Source organism: Calonectris borealis, chromosome 10 (genome assembly GCF_964195595.1).
Source record: "Calonectris borealis chromosome 10, bCalBor7.hap1.2, whole genome shotgun sequence".
Classification (NCBI taxonomy): Eukaryota; Metazoa; Chordata; class Aves; order Procellariiformes; family Procellariidae; genus Calonectris; species Calonectris borealis.
Window position 1 is genome coordinate 740601 of NC_134321.1, and position 26220 is coordinate 766820.

General features: G+C 40.5%; 2 protein-coding genes across 4 annotated transcripts; both read right to left on the reverse strand.

The window, feature by feature from the left end:
* Positions 1-358: 358 nt before the first annotated feature.
* Positions 359-22421, reverse strand: IRAK2 (interleukin 1 receptor associated kinase 2). 3 transcript variants are annotated; one of them, XM_075158561.1, is made up of 14 exons: positions 22370-22421; positions 17209-20594; positions 15180-15359; positions 11026-11196; positions 10207-10313; positions 8640-8807; positions 8129-8193; positions 7591-7705; positions 6755-6864; positions 6177-6372; positions 5403-5465; positions 4145-4345; positions 3466-3979; positions 359-3062 (listed from the first exon to the last, which is right to left on the reverse strand). In XM_075158561.1, exons 2-14 carry the CDS (start codon positions 17393-17395, stop codon positions 2944-2946), a joined length of 2196 nt encoding a protein of 731 aa, XP_075014662.1. In that variant the 5' UTR covers positions 17396-20594; positions 22370-22421; the 3' UTR covers positions 359-2943. The 3 variants fall into 3 exon arrangements, with proteins under 3 accessions (XP_075014662.1, XP_075014661.1, XP_075014660.1); XM_075158560.1 differs by having other exon boundaries at positions 8640-8810; XM_075158559.1 differs by having other exon boundaries at positions 8640-8834.
* On the reverse strand, positions 21880-24950 carry VHL (von Hippel-Lindau tumor suppressor). The gene is made up of 3 exons (XM_075158562.1): positions 24709-24950; positions 24258-24368; positions 21880-23854 (listed from the first exon to the last, which is right to left on the reverse strand). The coding sequence occupies exons 1-3, from the start codon at positions 24944-24946 to the stop codon at positions 23670-23672; spliced, it is 534 nt and encodes a 177-aa protein (XP_075014663.1). The 5' UTR covers positions 24947-24950; the 3' UTR covers positions 21880-23669.
* Positions 24951-26220: the final 1270 nt, after the last annotated feature.

The window sequence follows — 26220 nt, forward strand, 5'->3', positions numbered from 1 at the left end:
AACACTGTAGTTGTTTTCTCTGAATGACAGTATTCTCCTGTAGCAATTATATCTTGAAATACCTATTTGGATTTTTCAACTGCAGGTTCAAATTGTAAACACAAAAAGATTCTACTTAATAATAATGTGTATAGATCAGTGACGTGTGTGGTTGAGTTGTCCTTGTACACTCACTTTACTGGAATGCTTGAAGGTGTAATCCAGTCTTTCAATTCAGGGAAATTTACCATTTACTTTAACAAATGGCAAGAACTGTATAAGAAATAGCACCAGGAAATACGATTCATCAGATGTTAGGAAATGCATCTATTTCACTGTTGCCTGTAAAAAACCCCAAACCCTAGTGTATGTTGGAAGCTGTATATTTTATAGCACAGACATTTCATTTTTAGGTACAAAAATGTTCTAGTACAAAGGATACATGAGATGCAGTCAATGGTTACAGAAAAATTTGCTGGTTTGTTACATAGCAATTAGTAACCTCGAAAACTGTGTAATGCAGCTTTCTTCACACTCTACATATTTAAATGCCTTTTTAGTTTTGCTAGTAGACATGATGCTTCCGAGTTTGCACTTATTCACATTATTAAAATTCAACATACAAGAAAAAATAGCATGATGTGTCAATGAATTGATAATTCTTACCATTAATAAACAATATAGGATGATGTTCAGCCTCTAGATTTTAACAGCACCTTTGGGAGGTGCTAATCTCCAAATTAGTTTTACTTGCACAGTTCTATAGTTCTATAACAATTATCTTTTTTTAAAATTTATATTCTGTGCCCTTATTCTAGTGTTCATGGATAAAAAAAAGCAGAGTTGTCCTTCATTTTTGACAAAGGGCTACAATGCCTTAAGGATAAAGGATGCTATAGATTGTGCATCTAAACAACAATAAATGTCAGTTGTATCTCAGTAATCCTTGTAATTATTAATTTTAGAGTGAAATTTTTCTCTAGGGACACCTCAAAGTTAAAAATCAGCTATTTAACAGTGAATGAAGACTGAATAAACATGTTTGTACTAATAATTACTAACGATTAACTGTGTGCAAGAAGACCTCGAGCTGCTTCCCTATGAATACAAATTTACGTAAATAGCGTGGATTGAGACACATTTTTCTGTGCCATAAATCATGAAAAAGCAGGCTATAAAGAGAGGATTTTTTTCAGTTTTTTTATTCACAAAGGTATTAGTAAATAGTAATGTATAAACTTGCCAAGTTGAGATTAAAACATACATTATACTGAATAGCCAAGTTATGTAACAGAGTACCATTATTGTAAGACTACGCAGTGTCTTATATGTTACATTATATACTTATGTAACTCTACAAGACCTTGTAGATCATCTCAGAATATTTTAAAACTAACATGGAACAAGGCAAAGAATAACCATTTCATTTTGTGACTACAGGAGAACAAAACCTTTAAAGCATTTTTGTGAAACAGAACTGTGTCGAAATTATGTTTCTCAATTTAAAAAACTTGGGTTTCCCATTCAGCTCTGGGGTGTGTCTATGTGCATTTCTTCCTGGAGGAGACCCAAGGTATTTACCATGGATCTCCCAAAATATACCCATGAAAACCAACGAATATTAAATTTTCAGCACCATAAAGTATCTCAATTAAATCTCATGTAGAATTAAGCAGTTATTGACCAATCTGAATATACTCAATGTTTCTTATGTCAGTACCAATGTTTTCTTGGTTTTATTCTGGTAAAATAAAAAAACCTGACACTGGCAAATATATAGACAGTATCCAAGGCACTTATAGTTAAGGGATTTTACCAGTTTTTAGTGTAGAAATCAATTTGATACACGTGTAGATGATTCTATTACTCAGGTTTTTAGTTAAAATACTTCTACTTGCTCATAATAGTACCTACAATGAGCTAGGTACCGTACAAATATAGAAGATATGAAGCCTTACTCGGAGACCTTCATGTAAAGCTAGGAAAAACATACCATTACACAATTCCAATGAAAAGAATTACATATAAATTCATATTTTTTTTAAATATTCCCCGAACAACTCCATTGTGAATTTTAGCCATTTCTGTACATCAGGCCCTATTACCTATGCTAAGGAGGCAGCAGTCACCTGTCTGTAAGCTGAGCTACATGTTCTGATAGTTCTTTTTGTTTATAATAAAACTGTATTTCCTTAGACTGCACAAGAGTGGAATATGCTAACAATATTACAAATAATAAATAGGCATAACAATAAAAGTGACACTTTCCTAGGGGGGCTTTCACTTGATAATAAATATGACAGCATACAACAGCTCATAGAGTAGACTAACATGGCTTAAATTATTTACTTACAGCTATGTTCAGTGCAATTCAAATTGAGATTGAGTCATGTAGAATACATCTGAGAACTTGCATAAAAATTCCCCTCTCTGGTAATGCAGTGTGTTTGAGTACATGGACTAAGATTGTATGGAATAGGATAGATTCATCTGAAAACTGAAACTTACTTCAATCTCTCTGAAGATTTCTGTCTGCTTGTACACAGTGGGATAACCATAAAGGGTATTGGTAACTGGCTGCTGATCAGTGCTTGTACTGTAACTTCTAGGACTGTGTTTTTTAATAAGACATACATTATATGTAGATGCTTTCTGAAATACACTGCAAAAGGTTCATAAATTATTTTGGCAATTGTTTCTGTTTGCCGTATCTTTTTACATTGCAGATGAAAAGGAAGAAGGCATTTCTGTTTACAGAGTGGCATCGTGCTTTTATCTGCTTTAGAACAGATATTTTCTGTTTCTTCTCAGTGTGATCACTTTTGTTTTCTTCAGTGAGGGCTAATGTTTCTGATCCAAACCTGCTACTTAACTTTACATGAAAGGTACACTTTTACCATCTTTCTAATGAAGAGACAGTCCTTATTTCTTCTGAGCTGGCCACTGCTAATAAATCCATCCAATTTATGTTTCAAAAAGTTCAGAACTGTTTAATTTGTCTTCTTCATAGAGCAAAATATTTTCCATGAGCTTCTTTTTTTGATCATTTATCTTTATTTTCCAAGATGTCTCTCTGGCTAATGCTGAAAAACAAAAGAGCCCAAATATTGAGAAAAAAATCCATCTATTGTCTAAGGAATAGATGATAATTTTAAATTAAAAAAAAAACAAACAAACCTGGCTTAGGGAAAAAATCTGATAGAAAACCAGACAACATTTTGTAGATTTGTTGGTAAAATCATAACCAAGGAGAAAAAATGTACTGAAATGTGTTTAGAAGTAGGAAGAAGAACCTAAGCAATTCTGGAGAAGAGAGTAATTTGTCCCTACTATTATAATACTAGAGCACTTTTACCAAGACTTTGGTTATCATAACAGAGCATGGGCAGTTTTGCCAAAGAAGAAGATCATATGCTTTAAGTTTTTCTTGAAGATCATATGCTTTTGAATGTTCTGCATGCACCCTTCAGATTTATGTATATTTACCTTGTGAAGAACATGAAGAGTCGAGGTCTGCATTTTTTTGTTGAAAGGTGCTCTGTGCAGTAGACTCTGTTTTCAAGACATCATCACTTTTGGTGCATGCTGCATTTCTTTCCTGGAGTCCATTTGCAGGTTTTTCCTGCTTGATCCTGTCATCAGAGGCTGCCATATTTTCTGAATTACAGCTGTTGCTAGGTAGCTCATCTGTAGATCTTTCTGAAGGATTCCATATAAAGCTACTTGATTCATCTGATTCACAAGGGACTCTTGACATTTGTCCGCAGTAAATGTCAGGTGACACAACTCCTATTAAAGGGGTGCATGGCTTGGCACTTGTCAGGATCACTGGCTGTGTGCTGTCCTCTTTATTCTCCCCCGCAGAAGGCATATCCATGCTGAGACTAGTTGTCTCATCATCAGTTTCTTCTGGAGTGTTCATGGAGAATCCAGAAGTGCTGCCTTCACAGACATAATGCTCTCTTAATTTATTTTCAGCTATTTCCATAATTTCAAGAACCTGTTTTTAACAACAACATCTGTGAATGCAGAATAATTCCTGTACCCCTTCTTACACATATTCTCCTATATCAACACTCTCAAAAATAAGTAAGGCATGAATGTTGAAGCTTTAGACCTTGCTGTCAAGAAGACTAAAATCTTGGTCATGTATTTAAAATATTACCTCTGCTATGTTAGAATTCTTCTTTCTCAGACAAAGGCAGATGGCTGAGGCAAAATCAATAGCAACTTCTTCCAGCACGTGTCCTGCTTTCTTGTCTAGATATTTACAGCATATTTCCTTGGCAGCTAGCTTTTCAAAATTTTTTACTTTGGAGTATGAGCTTTCTTTCGCTATTTGAATTTCATCAGCAATCATATCTTTCTGTTCAAAGGAAAGAGATACATTAGTGAAGGCAAAATTAACACAACATTTCTATCTGAATGACTGTGAGTATGAGTCTTGCCATATATTTATTATTATCACTTCTTAATAGTGGTTTACAGACCTAAAAGCTTTAAGAATTTCCATTCATGCAACTGACAGAAATGTTTCTTTTCATAGGAGAGAAAAGGCCAAAGGTTTTCTCTGCATGTGTCTAATGTCAAATTCACTAAAGCAGACCCATCTCTTCTACGCTGATGCCCATTTATAGGAATGAAAAATAATCAACACTGTATATAGCAGCATTCTTGCACAGGACTTTTCAAATATTTCTTAAAGAAATCAGAAACCTAGGATCCTTTATTTTCTGAACCCATTTGAACATTGCTGAATTGCTTGGAAATAATAAGTAAGAATACTATTGTTTTCCCCTCAAAGGCTTCAACAAGATGGCAAATCAGAAGGAGCATATCCCATAGAAGGAATATAGGCGGAGTCTGTTTTCATGAAGATAGTGTTAATGGCATTCAGTGAGCCTGGCCAGTTCTGCTTGCTTGTGAAAGTAGTTTGTGTAGTTCTAATCACAACTTGGGCAAATTGGCCAGGATATAAATTCCAGACACCAGTGCAATACATAAACGCCTGATAAACATGATGATGAGCAACTGCAGTTACCGCCTACCCACGTTTCCCCATTCAGTTTGGCTCATAACACCTCTTTCTGGCACATAAAAAACATGCAGCAGCATTTCAGCACAAAGCCTTGTCTCTTAAATAAGCATGTATTTAAACACCAGTTATTCTGGAGTATCTCCTAATATAATCGGGCCAGCACTCATGAGTGTGGTAGGTGAAATAGGAATATATATTCTGCTTCTATCTAAAGGCAGGTAGTCTATTGATATTAATGGAACCAGGATATGGCTTCTAAACATCCCTTCTTCAGGATGTGTACAGCAGACGGCAAATAACAAACATTTATATAAAATGAAAATTCATTTTATGATAGCAACCCCATTCGTTCGTATTGGTATTCATTATTCCTGCTTTTTCTTACCAGATAAATAGGGTGTCTTCCTTCATCCAGTGCCTTAATCCCTGTCAGTATCTCTGCTAAGACCTAGAAAGTATATTTGAAGGATAAAACAATTTGTTCAGAATTAATTCTATTTTTAAAAATGTGCTTTGTAACTAAAGAAATATTGAACTGCCAGGGCATTTTTAAATTATATTTTTACTTCAAATGGCTTAACAATGCCAGATTTGGGCAATCTTTATGACACTTTAGATCTATCTCCAGACCCAAGTCCAAATTTTATAGTTAAGTACAATAGATATTGTTGAAACAAAGGATGAGAAGAAAGTCATTCTAAATCTAGATAAGAAATCACACTGAACAGAGTACCTTCCTATCCTTCCTATATCACCTGGAGACAGGTGACATCAAAGACTATCAATTATATTAGTTGAAATTCCAAATTAACAGGTGATGTTTGTAGCAGTTCATGTGGCAAATCTGCAAGAATTCTGAGAACCTAACTGCAGTCTTTCTGCTACTCTTTTTTTTTTTTAACGACCAGCAGTAATAATCTTTTTGCAACAAGAAACAATTTTGTTTCTTTTGTTCAAAAGATTCACCTCACTTTGCCACAAACTGAAGTATATTTGGAGTGTGAACATAATTAAAAACAGGATTTCAACACATTATAGAGTCAGCAACTATGATATGAAATTGCCGCAAAACAACTATATGAGGCACATGCTCTTATATCCAATTTCCTGTCTAGAAGCACCAAAGAATGCAACAAAACATGGAAAAAAGGCAACGTACCACACCACAGCTGAATATATCAACTTTTCCTGTTAACTGCCCGTGTCTGATAAAATCTTCCGGCAGATAAGTAAGAGAAGCTTGTAGGACTTTGGTTTTCATCATAGCATATTCTGATTTTTTATCAACAGAATACAATCGCAGACCTGAATGTCCAAGCTTTGGTGTAAAGTTTTCATCCAACAAGACATTTGAGCTGTGATAAAGAGAGACAAGTAACAATATTGGTCAAGTAATTACTTTAATTTGTGGTAAAGGATTACAGTTTTACATTTTAAAGTTAAGTGCTGAAAGTTTCCAGCATTTGGCCTGCTGTGTATGAATGAAAGGATAAAGAACGGTAGAAAGGGAGAGGGGGAAGAACAAGCACTCCAAAAATTACTTCCAAAGAATGTACTTCCATCATTTAGAAAAGAGAGACAGATTAAACATAAAACGGTAAACACCCTACAGAACAAGAGATAGCAGAAAGATACTGCAAATGGATTTCAAAATTGCATAAGCTTTCAGCCATTATTGTTAAAGAAATCCTGGAATTAACAGGTGACAAGGAAGTGCTGATATGCCAAACCCCTCACCTTTTGATATTCCCATGAAGAATTCCAAAATTATGTATATACTGTACAGCTCGGATGAGTCCTGTAGAAATGCTAATTCGCATCTCCCAGGTCAGTGGAGCAGAATCATCCTGCAAGGAAGTGAGGAAAAAAATGCTATTTTATACAATAAAAAACTGTAAGACATTAGTAGTTTTGAAAACCATAGACTTAGTTTTAGTCCCAATCAAAACTCCTGCTGACCTAAATCAAAAGTTTTGTCCAAGGCAGAAATGGGTGATTTCTAGGCCAAGGAAGGAACCTATTCTTATATATTGTGCTGCACATTTTGCCTGCCATAGGACACAATGAGATAGGGATACAGCAAGGACCACGCTTGCCCAAAGCATCAAGTACTGGCCATTACTGAGGCAGAACGCTGGTTTTGATGGATTGCTTTTCTGGTGTTTCTCCGCCCTACGATCTCCTCTGCAAATGCTCTTTCAGTAGGTGTGAACATCTCAAACTGTTCCCTCTCTAGCCCTTGTAGAACTTCATAGCACATTACGCCAATGAATATGATGATGGATTCTACAGCAATATATTCCCAAATCCAATGAAATATTACAATATGAATAGACACATTTTGCAGATCCCTTATTACTTTAAAAATCTAAAGGCTGCACAGCTGAAACTTCCTGTTGACCTGATCTGCTTTGCAGTAGAAAAACTGGAAAAGAGCTGCAGCCTTTATAGTACTTGTAGTCAAGATACTTGGGCTGTTTCTCAGAATTCAAAGAGATATAATTGCTTTTCATACAGTAACAGGACAGGACTTGTAATCACAGATAGATAATAGACCCAGATTGTTTTCTTACTTGACACTGAAGTTTGTTTTGTAGCGATCCATTAGGCAAGTATGGATATATCAGACAGTGCAATCCAGTTTCTACTGAGAAACCCAGCAGCTGCAAAATGTTGACATGACAACACCTGCAGGCACAGATCAACAATGATTTGCAAATGAAATAAGAGCAACACAGAAAAATACATTCCTGAGCTGGAATAAATTCCTAAGGAATTGTGCTCTTTAGCTGGAAGCACAGAATGGCCCTGAGCAGGACTGCAGAAGGCTAACTAACCTAGCAGCAAAGAGAGAGATCGTTATAGTGCAGCCCCGTTCTGAGCACGTAGGAGGGATACAAAGCTCCAGAAGGCACTGCCTCCTCACCATCTCAAGGACTGGCAGAGCGGCTGTGTTTGCTCAGCAGGGACCTGCAGCATCACCGGGAGGCCTCACTGTCCCCAGAACAGCACAGTGCCTGGGAGACAGACGCATCCATCGTAAACTAAACACACGGGCGACAGGCCACATGCAGGACACGCACAGACTGCATCTGAAAGCCAACCACTTACCGAAAGCAAATCTGTACTTCTGTATGAAAGAATCTTTGGGTGGAATTTGGGCTTGTGCATTCCATCTGAAAAATGAAAACATGCAATGGATTGTCAATAGTAATTATTAAGATGTTGCATTTATACAGCTCTTTTAGTCTCTAAATGACAAGCTACTTTATAAAATAGGCAAGTATCACTGATGGCAACTTTGTGTCAAAGACAACAATTAATTGAAAATTAGAACAAAAACCGGTGTAAAGATACCTCTGACCCAATCATCAATGCAGGTAGCTACATTGCAGGCTACTCCCAGAGACAGAGTTAATAAAACTACTCAAATGAGTAAAGTCTCTCTCATATGTGTTTGCTGAATCTAGGTTTACTTACTTTACATCATTTCCTTTTTACCTCTCCTCTTGTGTAGCCGTTCTGGTTCCTTGCCCATGCAATATTAAATAACAACTGCTAATGTTCCAGAGATATTAATAACATACTCCTTTAAAAGAAAAAGAAAAGGTGGAGTACTTGCCTCTTTCAGTCTTTTGATGACATACAGTATGTTGTTCCTCTGACCTTTGTAGACATCTGCAAAAGTACCTTCACAAATTCTGCACTTGTCACTGAAACCATTTGTGGCATTAGTAACTTCCCTCTGGGTCCACAAAAGACTCCCACTGGGGAGATCAGTCATTGTCTCCTGCTGAGGAGTAGAAGAGCTGCAAGGCTACACATTTGTAGAAGAAACAAGTTTATCTCATGAAAATTCATATGCTTTTTCCTTCTTTCAGGTGTCCTATTTTCTTTTCCATATTTAAGCAATCACTGTGGTTGTTGAAAGAAACTGTGAAAGGTACTGTGCAATCACTCATTAGGGTTTTCCTTTGTAATACCTGTCTTCATGTGTTGTGCTGATGTAAAAATTTTGCATAGTAGAAGAGACTTGAAAACAGTTACCAATTTGCATTTCCACCTTTCCCAGAAAACAGACTTAGTTTTCTTTAAAAGCCCATATATTTATTTGAAGTTATGTTAGTTCTAGTTACAAAAAATATTAATCTTTATGGCTGTTAAGAAACAGTTGGATCAGAAAGTAGGGTCCCTCATAATGTATTTATGTTCTGGTAGGAACTTCACGTATACTTCTGAAGCATCTGGTGTCGGTTGCACAATAATTTGTGGCTTCCAGTGTGGCAAGTCCTAATGCCAATTGTTATTACAGTTACACCGTAGCCTAATCATGCAGCTTTCACAACCGTAATGTGCTCCAGACTTGAGAAAACAAAACATTAACTCCTTCTCAAGAAACTCTGAAACTACTGCATTCCTTGTAGCAATCTTCTGTTCTGGCTGGTACTCTTGAACCATGTTATTTTGGAAGAGTTTAAAGTCTTAAAACACAATCTTCTTTAAAAAAACTCGAACAAAATAAACCAAAGAAAACAGGCCAAGACAGCACCATGATGGGACCAGAGTGTGCACATGGATCTGGGAAACACTGAGAACCCACAGGACAGATCTAGCTAGACTATCTTAAAGACAAGAGATCTATAGAGAGGAAGGAACAGGAGACCACATGCTGAAATCATTAGGAACATGAGAAAAACTTACCACAGTGAGGGTTAAGCACTGGAACAGGGGCTCAGAGAGGTGATGGAACCTCCATCCTTGGAGATTTTCAGTTGTCAGCTACACAAGGCTCTGGGCAACCTGACTTAAATTTGATACTAGCCCGGTTTTGAGCAGAAACCACATTTTAATATAAAATTAAACTAAAAGAAGTAGGCCATTCTGACTAGTCAGTGGTATATATTGCACTGTGGAATGATCACACCAGAAATGTTAAGTCCTCTGTAAAATCTATACTGGAAATTCCTTCAAAATTAATTGCTATTTGTGGGCATGTTATCCATGCTGAGCTATGCAGTATGCAATATTGTTAATCTTTTCCCTCACTGGTCCTTCACTGGCAAAAAAAGTGATGTAAACCGTAAGTAATCTAACTGAAGCATTAGTATTACATTCAGTCCAAACAAATTGTAATCAAGTCCCACTTTTTCACTAGATCTTTATAATCAATGAATACTAAAAGGATTTACCTTCACACTTGATGAGACAGGAGGATTTGACTGTAAGGATTTCAAAAGGTCTCTTGGGGGAGGTGGTGGTGAAGGGAGTGAATACAAGGCTCCTTCAGAAACAGCACCTGAAATTGAAATAACAGCATTGAAAATACACCTTATTTTTATAATACCACAACCTGTGACTAATTATGAAGGTCTGGAGTATTTTGTTGAATTTCCTAACCGGAATAATCTGTGACAAGCTGTCAAAAAGTGAAATACTGTGTGAAGATAGGGAGCTATTTTCCTGTTTCCTCTTTGCAAGATGACTAGGCAGATCTCTCTAGTCCTGGCTCGGGGACATAGAGCTCCCTATGTCTATACTGTTGGTCAGATGCTCTCCTCAGTATGTGCTGTGGTTCTGCTCCCTCCCTTTCCCAGGCAGAGGGGCCTGCTGACCCGTGCACAGCTCTCTTCTGGCCTAGATTTATTTTGCATGGAGAGAGGGACATGGGGCAGGAAATGTATGCACTAATGTAGTCTTAGTATGAAGCCAGGATGGGACCACGGTGTTCACAGAGACCCGGGAAACATCTTGAGATCCCACAGGATAGATATAGCCAGCATCTCTCAAGGCCAAGAGAGCTATAGCAAGGAGGAACAGGAGGCTGTGTGCTAAAGTTAGGAATAAACAGCTCAGGAGGCAACAGTGCTAGGAAAAAGGCAAATATTCAAATATGACCATTTTGAAGAGCAATGTATTCATTATACTATACTGAAAGCGAATGGGAAGCGGTCTTGTCTATATGGTCATTTCAATGTTAGAGCAAATTCAGAATCTATTACTTTACTTACTGCCTGCTGGTGATACTCCCAGATGTGAAGAGTCTGGTGATGGCAACAGACTTATCTCATTTTCTCTCTCTCTATTTTTGTTTTCTGTGGGAGTTAAAGATATGTTCTCCTGTTTAGGCGGCTCTACCAGCTCTTCTTTTTCAAAGTTGGTAATATTAGAGGCTGATGTCCCTTCAAAAGAGAACAAAGGAAAGATGAAGATTACCAGGGAAAATAGAATCTGACTCTAATCAGTTATCAGGAAATAATCTTAGTCAGGAAAACAGACTGTAAATTAACATGAACAGTAAAATGAACATTCAAGCGATTTATTGTTAAATTGCTGGAGTACTATTGGTATTTAAATTCAGACCATATTCATGACATTAACTACTACTGGAAATTAATAAGAAGTGATGGCTTCAAAGAAATACCAGTGATGACTATGCAAAAGATATATAGTCTCTTATAGTAAGAAATTAGCAATAACAGTATATTTATTTTGTCATTTTCTATGTAGCATCCTTCAGCCAATGATCTCAAATCACAAATATCTCCCAGCCTAAAAAAGGCATCTAGTTCTTTGTTAATTGTCTTGGGACTGAGAGGAAGTTTGACAGAATTGTATTGGTTTTAGTCAGTTAAATATTTTAGGACTATTTTCAGTTGTGTGGTTTTAGTGTCATGACCATGCTCATTCCCAGATTCTACAGAATTCAGAGTCAAAACCAAAATTACTTCTAACTCCTTATGAAGCCCTTCGTGGAACAGTCCAATATTGTAGTTCATCCATTGTCACAAAAGAAATCAGAGAAACAAAGGTATGTTACATCTATTACATCAGTTCAGTGTCATTGAGCTGAACTATGTCCATTTCTTGCCATGATGTCTTAATATTTACTTTCCCTATTTATTATCTAGCCTGCAGAAATCCTTATAAAGACCTCTGTTTACTTGCATCAGCCAACTACAATCACAAAGTGTACTCCTCCAGCCGGGAGGAAGTTGATTGGGTTTTATTTTTAACAGGGGAAAACCCTCAGTTTTTGCAGCTTGTGGCAAGTGAAGTCCAAAAAGTCTCATAGATGTTTTTGAGAAAGCTAAAAAAAAAAGAAAAGGTAAATCACAGAAGCATAAGAGAAAGCAGGTAATCCCCTCGTGTACCAGAGGCTGAACTCAGGTGCATATTGCGCAAGCTACAGTGATACTGACATACCACTTAAAAGCAAATCAGTCAGACAAACAGGATGATGATGAATGTTTCTGTGCAATGAGGATGATTATTTTTGTTTATGTTGCCTCTTTATTTTTAATGGTGATGTTGCTGGAAGCTGCTCTTGGCTTGGAAGCCTGATTCTTTGCATTTTACATAATCAGAGAGACAAATCTTACTTGGTTCTTGTGTAAGCAATCTTGTCAGGGGCTTTAAAATGCTGCCTCTGGATTTGATCCAGTGCCATATTCTGGCCTTTGCACACAGGACCAGGCCTAATGATCAGAGAACCTCTGCGCAGCCTCTGGGTTTCCAGGCAGTCATTTTACTGAATGTGCTATACATCAGATGAATCCAACAATGTTGTGGTTTGCAAGCAATAGCTCTCTGAAATTAAATACATGAAGCTTCTCTTGGAGTGATTCACCATGCAATGTGCTGAACTAACCTCAGTCTGAAATCTACTCATGGTCTTGTTTTCAAGGCCTGTAGGAGAAGAGAAGACTCACTATCTTGGGGTAAAAGCAGCATCATCTCAGTTGTTAATACCAAGTAATTTTTCTAAGCTCTTTGAACTCAGCTTTTGCAAAAATGGCAAAATTAACCCACATGGGTAAGAAAAGGCATCATACCTAACTGAACAAAACCAGCCTGTTCCACGACAAATAAAAATTATGTTGAAAATTGTTGCTGCTATTATGTAATGGTAAAAACATTCAGTAATTTTTCAATTTCAGTTTTTATGTTTCTCGGAAGGAGAATGCAGGGGGTTTTTTTATTAAATCATAATGTATAAAGTGGCATTACAGAAATGTCAATGAACTCTGTGAAGGAATACAGTGAATTAAGCCAGCTGTAAAAAAAGGTGGGTCCCAGAACGCGCTCTGACAGAGAAAGAAGGCAAGGACTGTAACTAATTAGAGTTTAAGGTGTGGTAGGTTATCCTGTGTTATATAAGAGCACCCTGAAACTCTCTTTATGGACTAGGAATCAACTGTGTTAAATACTGAACAGGCACAGAGAAAAAGTGTCATCACATCCTGGAAGTCATCCTCTACTCCAGAGTATCCATAAAAATACCATTATCAGGGAGCCAGGCTTATTGGATTGGTGATATCTAGATCAGATTTATTCAATGTATAGATTAAAAAAAAAATCCTGTCCACTCAGACTGGACCCTCACAGTCACAGTCACTGTGACTAAATTAACAATTGGATTACTGATATACAAATTAAAACAGATTTGAGTTCACTTTCCTGTAGCTTGCTTTGCTTTGCTGAGGAATGAGGAGTAAGAATTGTTAGTGTCTCCTAAGCTGAATGCTGTGACTGAATTCAGTTAGAAAGTGGATCTGCTGAATCAAAAAAGGCTGCATATGGATGATGCCAAAATCAGTTATATTAACTGAGCAACACTCTCGTTAGGGTCTGTGGTTATTGTGTTTGATGTACTAAGACAGAATTTGCTTGAAGGTTGCTTGTGCTGTAGTACTTAATATTCCTTTTGAAAAAAAAAAGAAAATAGAAATTTAGAATACCATTGTTAAAGATTTTTTTTTCTGCCATACCAAAATGAAGGTTAAAAGTCATGCTAATGCCAGGAACCTACAGAAAAACAGCAGTGCTACACAAAGAAATGCTGTGGCAAGAAACCCATGATGCATTATTGGACTTTCCATGAGAAATGCCTCTAGCTGCTGTGCAGCGAATGCCAGCTGCACCTCTGACTGCTGGCGGCCCTGCCCTGTGGAGGCAGGGTGCCGTTTCGCAACAGCCGCTCGTCATGCAACTCAAAACCACTCGTGTCGCTGACAGTTTCCCTGTCACAGAATGTGAGAAGCAGATGGTGCTCCCGCACGTTTTTCACCTGTGGAAGTGTATGCCCTCATAGGCTTTGAGCGTTTCCCATATGCAGCTGGATAGTACGTCTCTAAGCATTTTTGGCCATGTAACAAAAATCTGTAATTTTTGTTTCTAGTAATTCACTATAGAGAACTGGCAAAATTCATACAAACATCTGATTTCCAGAAAGTAGATTTGAGGTGGAATATGTGTGAAAAGGGTCTACTGCCAACTTTTTAGGGCAACTCAATACAGAAAGACAGTATGTTGTCCAGGGTTCAACGGATTTTGTGGTAGAACTGGATTAAGGTACAATTTGGCTTACAAAAACGGAGACCTGCAAATTAAACATAATTTTCAATGGAGAAAAATTGAAAGGAAAATTATATTTTAAAGTGTTGTGATTTCTCTAAGGCAATTGTTTACCTTAACTAGGCACACTGAGTTCAATTTCTAATCATCCTACCTCAAAAAGATAAGTCTGAAATAGAGCAAACTGGAGATAGGTGAGAAGAATTACATGCAAAGAGTTAGAAAAGACTACAGTTGTTTATTTTATGGAGGGATCAAGGAGAACATAGGAATAGAGAAAATATGAAGTGGGATAAAGAAATAGTAATGTAGGTAGTTGATAAACCATTTCTTTTTCATAAACTTTTTCTTATGGTGCAGGAAAGCAGGCTGCATAGGCAAAATGATTATATGTTTTTCACTCTGAGTTCGTTGACAATTAGAGTATAATGACAAAATTTCACGGAGAAACAAGAATGTATGAAAAATTAAAATTAAGCTCTGTTTTGAAACCCTGTCTGATGCAGGAAAGTACCTCCTCTGGTTCAGAGCACAGCCAATCTCTCTTTGGCACCTCTTGAAGCATCTAAGATGGCCACTACAAAGGTGGGATGATGAACTAGAGGGACCAGTGATTCCTCCTCTATGTCCCCTCCTCCTATCCCCCCACAAATTTTATTTGAGAGAGTAGAACATCAGAATCAGTGGAGAAATTTTAGAATTTGAGCATGAGACTCCCAGCAAAAAGTTTCTTCAGCTAGCAAGACACATTTACTGGATTGGGTCTAGGTGCTCTGAGAAGAAGCGGGAGGAAGGGGCAGCTACTCACAGTCCAGAATGACTTGAGCCGCTCGGTAGAGCTGCAGTCCTTGCAGCAGGTCCAGCAGCTGCTGTACTGTTGCCAGCCTCACTCCCCACCACCACATGAGCTCTCTTGTTATGCTGATCCCCGTCTTCTCCATGCACTTGATTTTCCGTAGCTCTGTTTGATCAGTTATCACGTAGGAGGCTAGTGGGAGACAACAGATATTTCTGTTTAAAAATTAGAAAAAACAAGCAAGTGCAAGCACGGAAAGCTAAGGTGTGAGACACATTTTGCTTTTTCATTTGCACATTTTTAAATTAGCTATGTGGACATGAAGAAAAAGTAAGATACTGCCTTTATTCCTTTGACTATTCTGGAAAAAATGTTGTTATATCAGAGACCCAAAAAGAAAACCCAGTCACACTTTTCAGCATATTTTCCCCATAATCTTCCTTCACGTTAACACTTTGTACCAAAATAAGTCCAGATTAAATTCCTGGTGTGATTCTCCCAAAATAGGTAACAGAAGTTAGTGGTGAGACTGCAGTCCTGTCTACATTACTAAATACCAATATTATGGTAAGCCAAATAGTAACTGAATCCTCTGTGTGTTACTTACAGTCAGATAAACCTATCGGTGAAATGCAGCTATTTTTAAGAGCAGGAGATACCGTGCTAAAGCTGACCCTACATAATTTCTCCCGATTCCTGAATGCACACAGTATGCTGGGTTACCCCCCCGTACTCCTCTCAGCTCGCTTACCAACATGTAATCCACCTCCCCTTACTTAGCTCCTGCTAAATCTGATGCACCTGGCCACAGCGTAAGCGTTACAGTGCTGTGGGCTAGTGGAGGGCGAGGTAACAAGAACGGTAAAACAACAAACGTGTCTAAGAATGCCCCTGCATTTGAGATGGGGCTATGTCGCACCTTCCCCATCCGTCAGTGCCTGCCGGACAGCAGTGAGAGGCCTTGCCTGCCCTGGAGAGCCCTCTGCCTGCTTCAGTCTGCAGGGCAGGAGGTGGCAGCCCCAGCTCCTTTGGGCAGAGGATCTGGGGAGCGAAGCCAGGACAAACTGTGCTGTCCTGGGATTTTGTGTAAATTCAGCTGTGCTCATTTGTGGTCTCTGGGGGTTGGTGGAGATACCCACCAAAGGTGCCTGTCTGACTCAGCCCCTCTCAGCTGACCCGCACCTGATGTGCTTCTTGCTTAGCCTGAAGCAGAGGGGCAGAGGGGCTTAGGGGCCGGGGGATGTGCGTGTGGAAACAGATTCCTGAGTTCACACCTCAGCTGGCTTTAGAACATCCAGTTTTATGCATCTGAAGATAGTGGAGATAAATCCCCCATAGGTCAGCAAGTTTAACTGGGTTAAGAGTTTAATCAGCAGACAGAGTTAGTGAAGTCTTGAATGAAATTAAATCACGTTAAATAAAGGAAGGTAGGCCAACTATGAAAAAATTCAGAATGGTTAGAATTGTTTGGATTGGGATACAGAAAAAAGGATAAAAAGCTCAGGGACTACATTTTCTATACTTATTAACAGGACATGGCCAGGACTGAGAAAAATAGGGGCAGTAAGTATGAGGCAACATACATGAAGTGAAGGAGGAAAGAAAAAAATAGAACATCTAAGCACATGTGAGGGATGTTGTGGAAACAGGCAAGCACAAGAAGTAGCAGAAGATAAAGTGCGAACAGAGAGGGGAGTGCGAAAGATAAGCAGAGAGCAAGGGGAGGGAGCCTGGCCGCGCAAGAGAAGCCAAGGGAACACAGAAGTCTGGAATTCCACCTGTTAATCAGAGGTTTCACTTGATCCCGAAAACAGATCGGTGCTCGGGAGTTCCCTGCCTACAGGATGTACTCTTCTGAGCGCTGGGGAACGATTCGGCCAGAGGCCCTGCGTGGGGAAGGCTGCGTACCTCACCCGAACCTCGCACCCTTCGACCACAGGTCCTAAACGCGCCACTGCTCTGTGTGCCCCATCGCCACCCCATCGGATTGGGGAGCGCCAGCCCTGCTGCCAGCCCACCTGCCCCACCGTCCCCCTCTCACCGAATCGCATCCAGTCGTAGTCACTCAGGCAGTCCATCTTCTGGCAGAAATCCTCCAGCACCCAGGCAGGCATGCTGTGAATGTACAGAGCCGGGGGGCAGCCCCCTTTCAGGGCTAGGGGCGGCTGCTGCAGCGTCATTGCTTCGCAGTCCCTCTCCGGAGAGTCCTTTGTCCCCACTGTGGCCATCAGCAGCGGCTACGCATGGTGCACGCCTAGGGCGGGGATTATGGCTACAGGCAGTGACGCTCACCAGTCTCTGCCTCCTCTGCGTGCTGTGGAGGGCTGATTTTCTCCAAAAGCTTCCTCTTCTCAAAGGGGCTGGCCTTGACAGCCTGTCCCCACCCCAGCTGGACTCGCTCTTTACTGGCAGAAGAGCCGCGTGACACAGGCAAGCGTTTCTTCGCAGGGTCAGACCACACTCCACTGCTTCCTGCTCTGGCTGACGTCAGGCTCCAGCCCCAAATGCAAATCGGATTTTTCTTTCCATAAGCGCTTATTGCTCCGACTTGGTTGCCAAATTACAAGTTTCACGTCATGGAGGCGAAAGATGCTTTCCTGCGTGTTATGCACCGCTGGTATTGCCGACAGGCTGTGCAACAGCTGCTCCCAGACAAAGTGAGATGTGCGTAGGTCAGGAGCGGTGCCCAGCAGAGCCGGCTTGCCTGCTCAGCCCAGACTTTGGCCGCATTTCCAGGGCAGTCAGCTAGTGGTTTGTTCACCCATATGGGTATAAATATGTGTGTACATGCGTGTGTGTACATGACTGGGGATCGAGAAAGTTTCAAAGATCTCACAAGATCTGCGAAAGAAATGCGTACCAACAGAGAGGGCAGTAAAAAGCACTGCCAGCTAATACTGAGCAGTGATCCTGCTGCCAGTCTGATTACTGCTAGGATTTTACAATCATTGCAGTACATAGGATTTCACTTATTGTATGTAGTACAATAGCAGATGCAGGGAGTGAGAAGTAAAAAACATCAAAAGTGGATGGCCAGGTCCCGCTAGCCAAGGATTAGGTTTAAAATATGTTCTTAAAGTCAACAATTTTTCTAAATTTTTAGTTTTTCCCTTTTTTTTGTATTTAACCTGCTTTTGATAAAAATTCATAATGAATTAATTTGCCAGTGTACATGGCAAATGCTTCTGGCAAAATGATCTACTCGGGAGAGCCTTTTAGCTGTACCTCTGGCATCATGGGACAGTTTGCAATACGTAATTGTAACCCATTCCTCTTTCTGTTCCTTTTGTTCATATTGAGCCCTAGGTCTTTTGTATTAATGGCAAACAGTACTGTAAGTTTTGAGAGCTTTTAATTTACTATTTCTTTATAATCTGCATATATTTTACAGTACAGCTAACTCTTGTTTTCAGTATCAAACTTCGGCAGTTTTCTATACTTCTTGCCTCAGAAATCATGAATCTTTCAAGTACCATTAAGGTAACAATTAATTTCTTACCCCCAGTATGGCAAGGAAAAGCTGAAAAATGTGATATTAATGTAGCTACAAGGTCAAAAGACAGAAAAAAACCCTAAAAAAATCCAAAGTCTATTATTATTTAAAATATCACAATTCAAAGATTGCCTTGGGACCTAACTCTTTTAGCAGTACTACTAGTAGTACTATTTCAACAATAATAGTTAAATTTATGGGTTTTCCCCTCCCTTTTCCCTGCTTACTGTCCCTCTGACACATACCTAAATTCTCTGTCATGGGAAGATGATCAGAGCATCTCTGAAAGTCACATAAGACGAGACTGAAATTTGTGTTGCAAAGAATTGGATAAAAGCAGGAAGAAAGGACGCTTCCTTGGGTACTGGAAAAAACTTGTGAAACTTTTTGGACTATTTGCCTCATGGGAAAACAAGGGGAAATAATGCATCTAACTGTGCTTAAGGCTTCAGTTTCGCACTATATATGTAATAAAAGGTTTTACAAGGGAACTGAAATTTACTTTTTCAAACGGAGACTAGAATGATCCTTTATATTCCTGTTGTTTAGCCTTCACTTTCAAATAACGAGGCAGGACTCTGTACTGCTGCGTGCTCTCCTTGAGCCCTTGGACACTAAACAAATGTCAGAATAATTTGTTTTCTCTGGTGTTTTTCACCTTCAGCTGTGACCCGCCACTTCCTGCAGCAACCTGTTCCCACTGCAGCGCACTCGGCAGTTGTGTCGAGCGGGAACTTTGTCTGGTCCTGACCTCTCTCGCTCAACTTACTGCTGCTCCCGTGACTGACAAATGAGACAGTGCTATGACTCCGACTAAAAACTACCCAAATTTTTAACGTAGTTGTCACAAGTAAATGACAACTTTCACTCATTACTCATCTAGCTGAGTAACTAGTAGGAGGCTCCATTATCCAATGTTCATGTCTTAGAGCCAGCTGGGGTTTTCTCTAGTCTTTTCTTATTCTGACCCAAAGGAGCACTCCAGAACAGAAGAAATATACTTTCTTGCATATGTTGAGCATTTCTCCAGAAGTTTACCTATCTATAACATCTGATTTTGTTGTTTATTTTTTTTTTAAACATATTTTATCAATAGTTCTTTAATGACCAAAAATTTCTAGGATAGCATTTATGCACTTGCTTTAACCATTCCAATTGAACAGGCTTTTATGTCAATTACTTCCTTACATCTGTCAGTGCCTTGCACTTTGAATAAATACACAAGCCATGGGTTTGGCTGAGGAATGAAAACCAAATGATATCAGAAATATTATGAGCTATTGCATTCCAATGAGAAACAATAGGTAATCAAATTGTTTTTATGCTAGAATGCCTCTAAGTATAAAAACTAAGATACACAGCTGGGCTGATGTTATTACTAAACTAGTCCATGGTAGGGTCTTGTTTGATAATTTGAGCATTTGATAATTTGTCTCTTATGACTAGCCCAGCTAAATGAAGGCCGTTATTTAACATGCTCACAATCACTGCCATGTTGGTTAAAAAGACAAGACAGAACCAGCAAGACCTGTAACAGTACTGTCAGACTGTGGCAAGAGGATCAAATGTAACATCAGGTGTGACTCAGTGGTCTGTAAAAACAAAACCTTGTCAGCTATTTGTGAGAGATGTTTTTAAGTGCTTCTCATCTTAGAGAGGAAGTTGCTACTTTTTAAACCTATGCATGGGGAAAAAAGGTATTTCACGATTTGTCAACAGGAAAATCAACACGTAGATGGTATGTCAGAGCTAAAATTAGCTAAGTAGTTACAGAATTCATATCACAAGAAAATGTATCCACATTGCAAGAAAACAGCTGTGGGAGGAATAGGAGAGGCAGCTGCGTGAACAGGCTTCTGCATCAGACTTTGTATTTGTGTTCAGTCTCTTCCTCTTCCAGACTTCTTGCATAACTTTGGAAAACTCAATTTGAACTGCAAAATGGAAGTAGAATTTCCTTTGTTATCTTGTCTAGGGTAAGTATAAGATTTCAAGCATGGATTGCCTCATGCTATACATTAAGCAAGAGACAATCGTTATTTTAAAAATAAAGTACCTACTCTTAGTGGCTGTGCAAAGAGTAGTCACCTACTGTTGGCAGAATGAAATGATAGTATAAAGTTGTGAAGCTAGATCCAAATAATGTACTTTGGTACTAAAAATCAGATGCTACAGTGCCTAACTTAAGAGGCAGCTGCCTGGTGCGGAATCCAAAAGTCCCTGTCTGGCCTCTGTTCTGCGAAATGAGGCATTTGCCACCTTGGGAGGGGATCAAGAGCAGCTGGCCTGCTGTGCAAGGACAGCATCTGTGCTTAAATGAAATGCTAAAGCTAAAGAACTGAAGCAGGATTTGTAAAATTCCTGTCCTAGGACTCACATACCTCAAGGATTCAGGGAAACGCCACCTTCTACTTGGCATTCTGTGGGTAAATGCCTGCAGTCTTCCAAAGAATTAAGTAAGTTTCTCTTTTAAAACACAAATTGATGAGGGAAGGGTGGTAGAGAGACTGTGCAGATATGTGACTGCAGATGACAGCACATAGTTGAAGGATGGTCTCTACCCTGACAATTGTTTCTGCATTTTTATGCAATTTAAATTGAACAGTCATTGAGGAACAATCCAATGCTCCCTGCTTTGGGCGTACCCTCATTAGTTAGGCTGTCCAGGGACTGACGGATCTTTGGTTCATTTCTACACGGTAACAAACCGCCCTCAAGTCAATCTTTGAAAGAGTAGACAGAAAATGTCTCTTAGAAAATGGGCTGAACCACAGCAAATTAACACAAAGCATCCACAATTAATTGTTGCCTATCAGGAGCTGCTCTTCAGCTAAGGACTTAAGTTGCTTTGGAATTCAGCAGATGTAACTAAAAGTTAAGCAAAGACAGGATACTCCTATGAGCGATGAGATCATGAGGTAGTTTTCGTATGTTTGTTTTTGGCAAGTCACAGATACCTAAGTATGCTTTTCTGTCTGCTAACATGCAGGAATCCAAGGAATCTGATCCATTAGCAATGATAAACATTGTACTAGGAAAGTACCACCAACTGGCTGTATACTGGTGGAAGTCACATACTAATGGAATAAATTTAAATTATTCTAATAAGCAACACAAGAGACCACATAAATCAGAAATATACAGAATGTTTGTGATATGCACAGATCTGTAAAACCTAAGGCCTAATACCTGCTACATTAAAACTACGGAGTCAAGCAGGCCACTGGCTGGCAGTACTGCCACGTTAATCACAATGCACAGCTTCACAAGGACACCAGGAGAGAAATTCCTCTCAGGTATCTGCAGGGCACCCTCTAACCTCAGGGCTCCCTAGGAGCTGGGTGACTTACTGAGGTCTACTCCCCAGGCCTGCACAGGCTCACTTTTCTCTGAAAGAGGTCTGCGAAAGGTGGTAAAAGCAGAAATTGTCATGTAGCTACATTCACGCACAGACACTGCCTGTTGTTGTGGTAACAGTTTAGTGTTAGCCACAACACAGTCCTGCAGCAACACAAGGCTGAACAGTTTGTAAACTCAATCCAGAATTCAGGAATACAAGCATACAGCCACAAGCGCTGTGAAGTTATTTGACAGAATTAGAGTTAAAAAGTTAGCATGGATTTACATTTTTATGACAAAAGATCAATTCATACACTTCAAATATGTAAGAAAAACAAGTCTACAAAAAGGGGAGACATTTCATACTTACAGAATATGTTGATATTCTCAGTTTCACAGCTGTGTTTCTTAGAATGTCTAACTGGAAAGAAACCTATGCCACAGAAATAACCTGCTGTAATCTCCTATCAATCTGCTTCAAACATGGAACAGCACTAGATCTGTTACTTGGTGGACAATTCATGCATCTGCTAAAAGCAATACTGCTTTGAATGGCGTGTGTACATTCACACAAATACACATTCTAATTGAGGTATGGGGGGAACAGAATACAGGTAAAGAAATGTTTTCTCTGCTTATCTAGCCTGTAATAAATCATGGATCTGTTTGTGAGCTGGATCTAGCAATAGGCCCGTAGGAGCTCATACAGTCTGCTGTCTGTTCCTTAGGAGACACCAGCAACTCGAGTGGTCCGTGCTCCCTGAAAAGGCCTCCCACTACAACCTGAACTACTGCACTGTGATGGGAAAAGGTAGGACCCAAAGCATCTACCTTCTATGAACGCTACCTTCTATGCCTATACATAGAAGCTGGGGAAGCAGCTGCAGCAGAGAAACGTCTCCCAAAACTAGGATCCAGTCTATATGGCTGACTAGGTTGGATCACCTTGAGATCAACTAGGCAAGAATCCAATCATGAAGGACAAATAAGGCATTCAAGGTATGATCTGTGTAAAAATGTGTCAGCCTCAGAGTGGACATGGGTTTGTAAATGCAAAGGTGAGAGGCAGAAAAAACCCCAAGCATTTAAACGTCATCTTTCCACCAACATAATGTTTCAGGTCAGGTCCTGAAGGTGGTGATGGAAACCCTCGCATACACAAACACCCCCACGCTTTGTGATTCGCAGGCAAAGCTAGGCTAAGTGTGAGAGAGTGAAATTCCACCAAAAACAAATTATTCAAGCAAAACTGGTGTTGGTCTGCCACTTATAATCATTAGAGTCTGGATTAAATTAATCCTCAGTGTAATTTACATTCTAATACAATGAAAGTTACTCTGTATACACATTCTCCAAATAGATGACCTGATCTTATGTCCCTAGGCAGTGTTCTGAGATAGTCCAAATAAAACTTCTGAGCTTCATCTGCGCAAGGCCTCTATAGTCATCAGTTTGCAATACGCATAACAAAGAACAGAACTGAACCATCAGGAACCTGGCGTGCTTCTATGTGCTGTTCAGTCTTTTGGGTCTGACTTACCATCAACTTAACTGAGTTTGTATTTCAGAATTTTAAAACACACACATTAGTTCTTGGAATGTTTCGCGGTGACTATCCCTGCTTAAACTCAGTGGTTTGCTATTTAAAGAGTCTGGAGTAAGTAATGATGTTATTCCAGAATTCTGTTCCTCAACGTTTCACTTCTCTCCAGAGAAAGCCGCTGAAGATCCTTCCCAATATCAGGATGATCTTCCAGCTCTTCATATAACGATCGAACAATGTCCAGTTTCCTGTAGTCCATTGGTTTGACCAGACTGCGAACAACCTGGAGACATCTCTCCTTCAGGGTGAACACTGAGGTTAAAAACAAACACACACACACGACCTCGTCACAAGGGCTCTCATTAGCTGCTGCATCAAATAGTACTTCTCCAAGACGTGAATACAGAACATAATACGTAGCAGCGTTATTCATAACACACTAAATTCACTAGAGAGACGAAAAGAACTTCTTGTTTCCTGTCGTGAGGCACCCTACGAAACCCATCAGACATCTATAAATGAGAGGTCTGCCAATAGCTCTAATCGATACAGTGCAATGACACAGCTCGCTCTAGAAACCCTCACGATCTCTTCCTATTTTTGAGGTAGATTTTATTATTTGAGTACTTGATTTCTCACTAGGTCCTCACACTGAAGTCCAAAGAGATCAAGTACAAAATTCATCAGGTCCCACGGCACGCGCAGTTCTGTTTACCTGGCAGCGTGATGTCTGCTGTATTCACGTTGGGAGCGGCTATGAACAGCTCCTGCTGGTTGACAAGGAGCCCGTCGTTTGTCCCCGCGTCCCGGAACAGCCAGAGGTGACCTGGGAGAGAACAAGGTGGAAACGCAGCAGTTATCGCGCGTTGCAACGAGCAGTTTTGAGGGCCACCCGCAAGGAACCGATCTGCTCTCTCGTTTAGAGGCCACCGCCTGTACGACCGGGGGATGTCACCGGGGAGCAGGGCGGCGAAGGAAAGGGGAGCGGTACAGTCTCCTGGCCTCCAGAGCCGAGGGCCGCCGTGCCCCGAGCCCGAAGCGCACCCGCGGGAAGCCCGCCGCCGCCAGCTCACGCGACCGGTGCCCGCAGGCAGCCGCGGCCCCGCCAGAAGGAAGGCCGCAGCCCCCCGACGCCCCGGCCCGGCGGCCCGGGCTCCCGCACCCACCCCGGTAGCTGTGCATGATCCGCCCAGTGCGCGGCTGCAGGACCGGGTAGTAGCGCGGCCTGCCCTCGAAGTCCACCCAGATCGGGAGGACGGAGCGGGGGCTGCGGTTGTTGAAGACGACCTCGGAGAGCTCGCGCGTGTTGACAGAGCGCAGGCACGGCCCGCCGCCCTCCGGGCCCGGCCCCGGCGGCGACATCCCCTCGCCCGCTCCCCGCCGCGGCCGCCCGGCGACGCGCATGCGCGAGGGGCGGTACCGCGCATGCGCATGCGCGCGGGGGCGGCCGCGGCGGCGCGCGGGAGGCCGCGAGGAGCGAGCCCCGGGGCGGCGGCGGGGTTACACCGCCGCGGGGCCGCCGGAGCGGCGTTGGCGGGCCTTGTGGTCACCACGCGGAGACCGCGGTCGCGCTTGCTCTGATGAGGTTTCGCTTTTTCAAGGGACAAGAGACACCCCGCAGAACAGCATTTCACCCGTGAAGGCAGTTTAGCACATTTTTCTCCAGTCGCTGCAGGTTACGGTGCTGAAAGTATCAAGACAGTGTCTTTTCCTTGTACGTCTCAATACCTCTTATCAGCTTTTTCTTTTAGAATACTTAACGTTCTGCAGTAAGACTTCGATGAGGGGTCCTTTCGTAATTTCTGTACTGTGCCTCCAGCAGCCTGTGAGGGAGAAGTATGGAAACTGGTAGAGAACGACACAAGAGAAGCCATCCTCTGTCAGTTACATTTTTTTCCAGTACAGCTGAAGGTGTAAGAACTGTCGGGGAGGCTTGCTTGCTGGCCCTTGTTCAAAAGAAGTCACTTCCCCCGCTTTCCTTCTATGAAACAGTAAATCCGCATCATGGAAGGAGCACGTATTTCGGATACTTACTGATACTGTAAGAAACTGTGTGCAGCATTGTGGGATTACACAGACCATATATAAACAATGAGGCTGATTGTCTTAATTGAAAAACCTGTTATTCCTCAGTGTCTGGTACCAATCTTCCATAAAAATAGAAGTGCAATCTTTAAGAGTAACTGCTTTAAATTGTACAACTTGGAGCGCAGATTTATTTATAAGAGAGCAGAGACACATATTATCACTGAATATCTTCCCGTTCCTGCATTCTTTAATGATTTCAAACTTAGGGTTTCTTATGAAATATGACACAATTATGTAAGGCCGTACATTTTAGTGTGACGAGTATTGAAAATCAAATATAAATTCTCTGCAGCAGCGAATAATCTTAGTTCCCATCTCCTGATGTTAGTTAAAGCCTAGTTTGCTAAGTCACGTCAATCTGATTTGTATCTATTTAATGTTAGCTGTGGTTTAAAAAACAAAACATGATCCTATTACCTTTCAGGCCAAAAGGGATGACTGGCATTTTACTAATCTCATTCTGACCTTTAACTCAAGAAGAAAACCCACTTCAAAATGCACACTACAAGGTCTTAAAATTACTGTCCTTGGCTTTCCTTATAATAAAACTATCAACAGTAACAAACCACCAAGGTGCTAATGCATTTTAA

What these genes read in the sequence shown, in the direction of transcription:
- IRAK2 (XM_075158559.1), bottom strand. Translation starts at nt 17,395, where the DNA reads ATGGCCACAGTGGGGACAAAGGACTCTCCGGAGAGGGACTGCGAAGCA. An exon ending in GGGAGTATCACCAGCAGGCA is followed by an intron (nt 10,314 to 11,025) that starts GTAAGTAAAGTA and finishes TTTCAATTTCAG; the next exon opens with GTGCTGTTTCTGAAGGAGCC. An exon ending in CTCTTCATGTTCTTCACAAG is followed by an intron (nt 3,063 to 3,465) that starts GTAAATATACAT and finishes TTTGTTTTTCAG; the next exon opens with CATTAGCCAGAGAGACATCT.
- VHL (XM_075158562.1), bottom strand. Translation starts at nt 24,946, where the DNA reads ATGCGCGTCGCCGGGCGGCCGCGGCGGGGAGCGGGCGAGGGGATGTCG. An exon ending in GATCATGCACAGCTACCGGG is followed by an intron (nt 24,369 to 24,708) that starts GTGGGTGCGGGA and finishes GTTCTCTCCCAG; the next exon opens with GTCACCTCTGGCTGTTCCGG. An exon ending in AGCAGACATCACGCTGCCAG is followed by an intron (nt 23,855 to 24,257) that starts GTAAACAGAACT and finishes TTTTAACCTCAG; the next exon opens with TGTTCACCCTGAAGGAGAGA.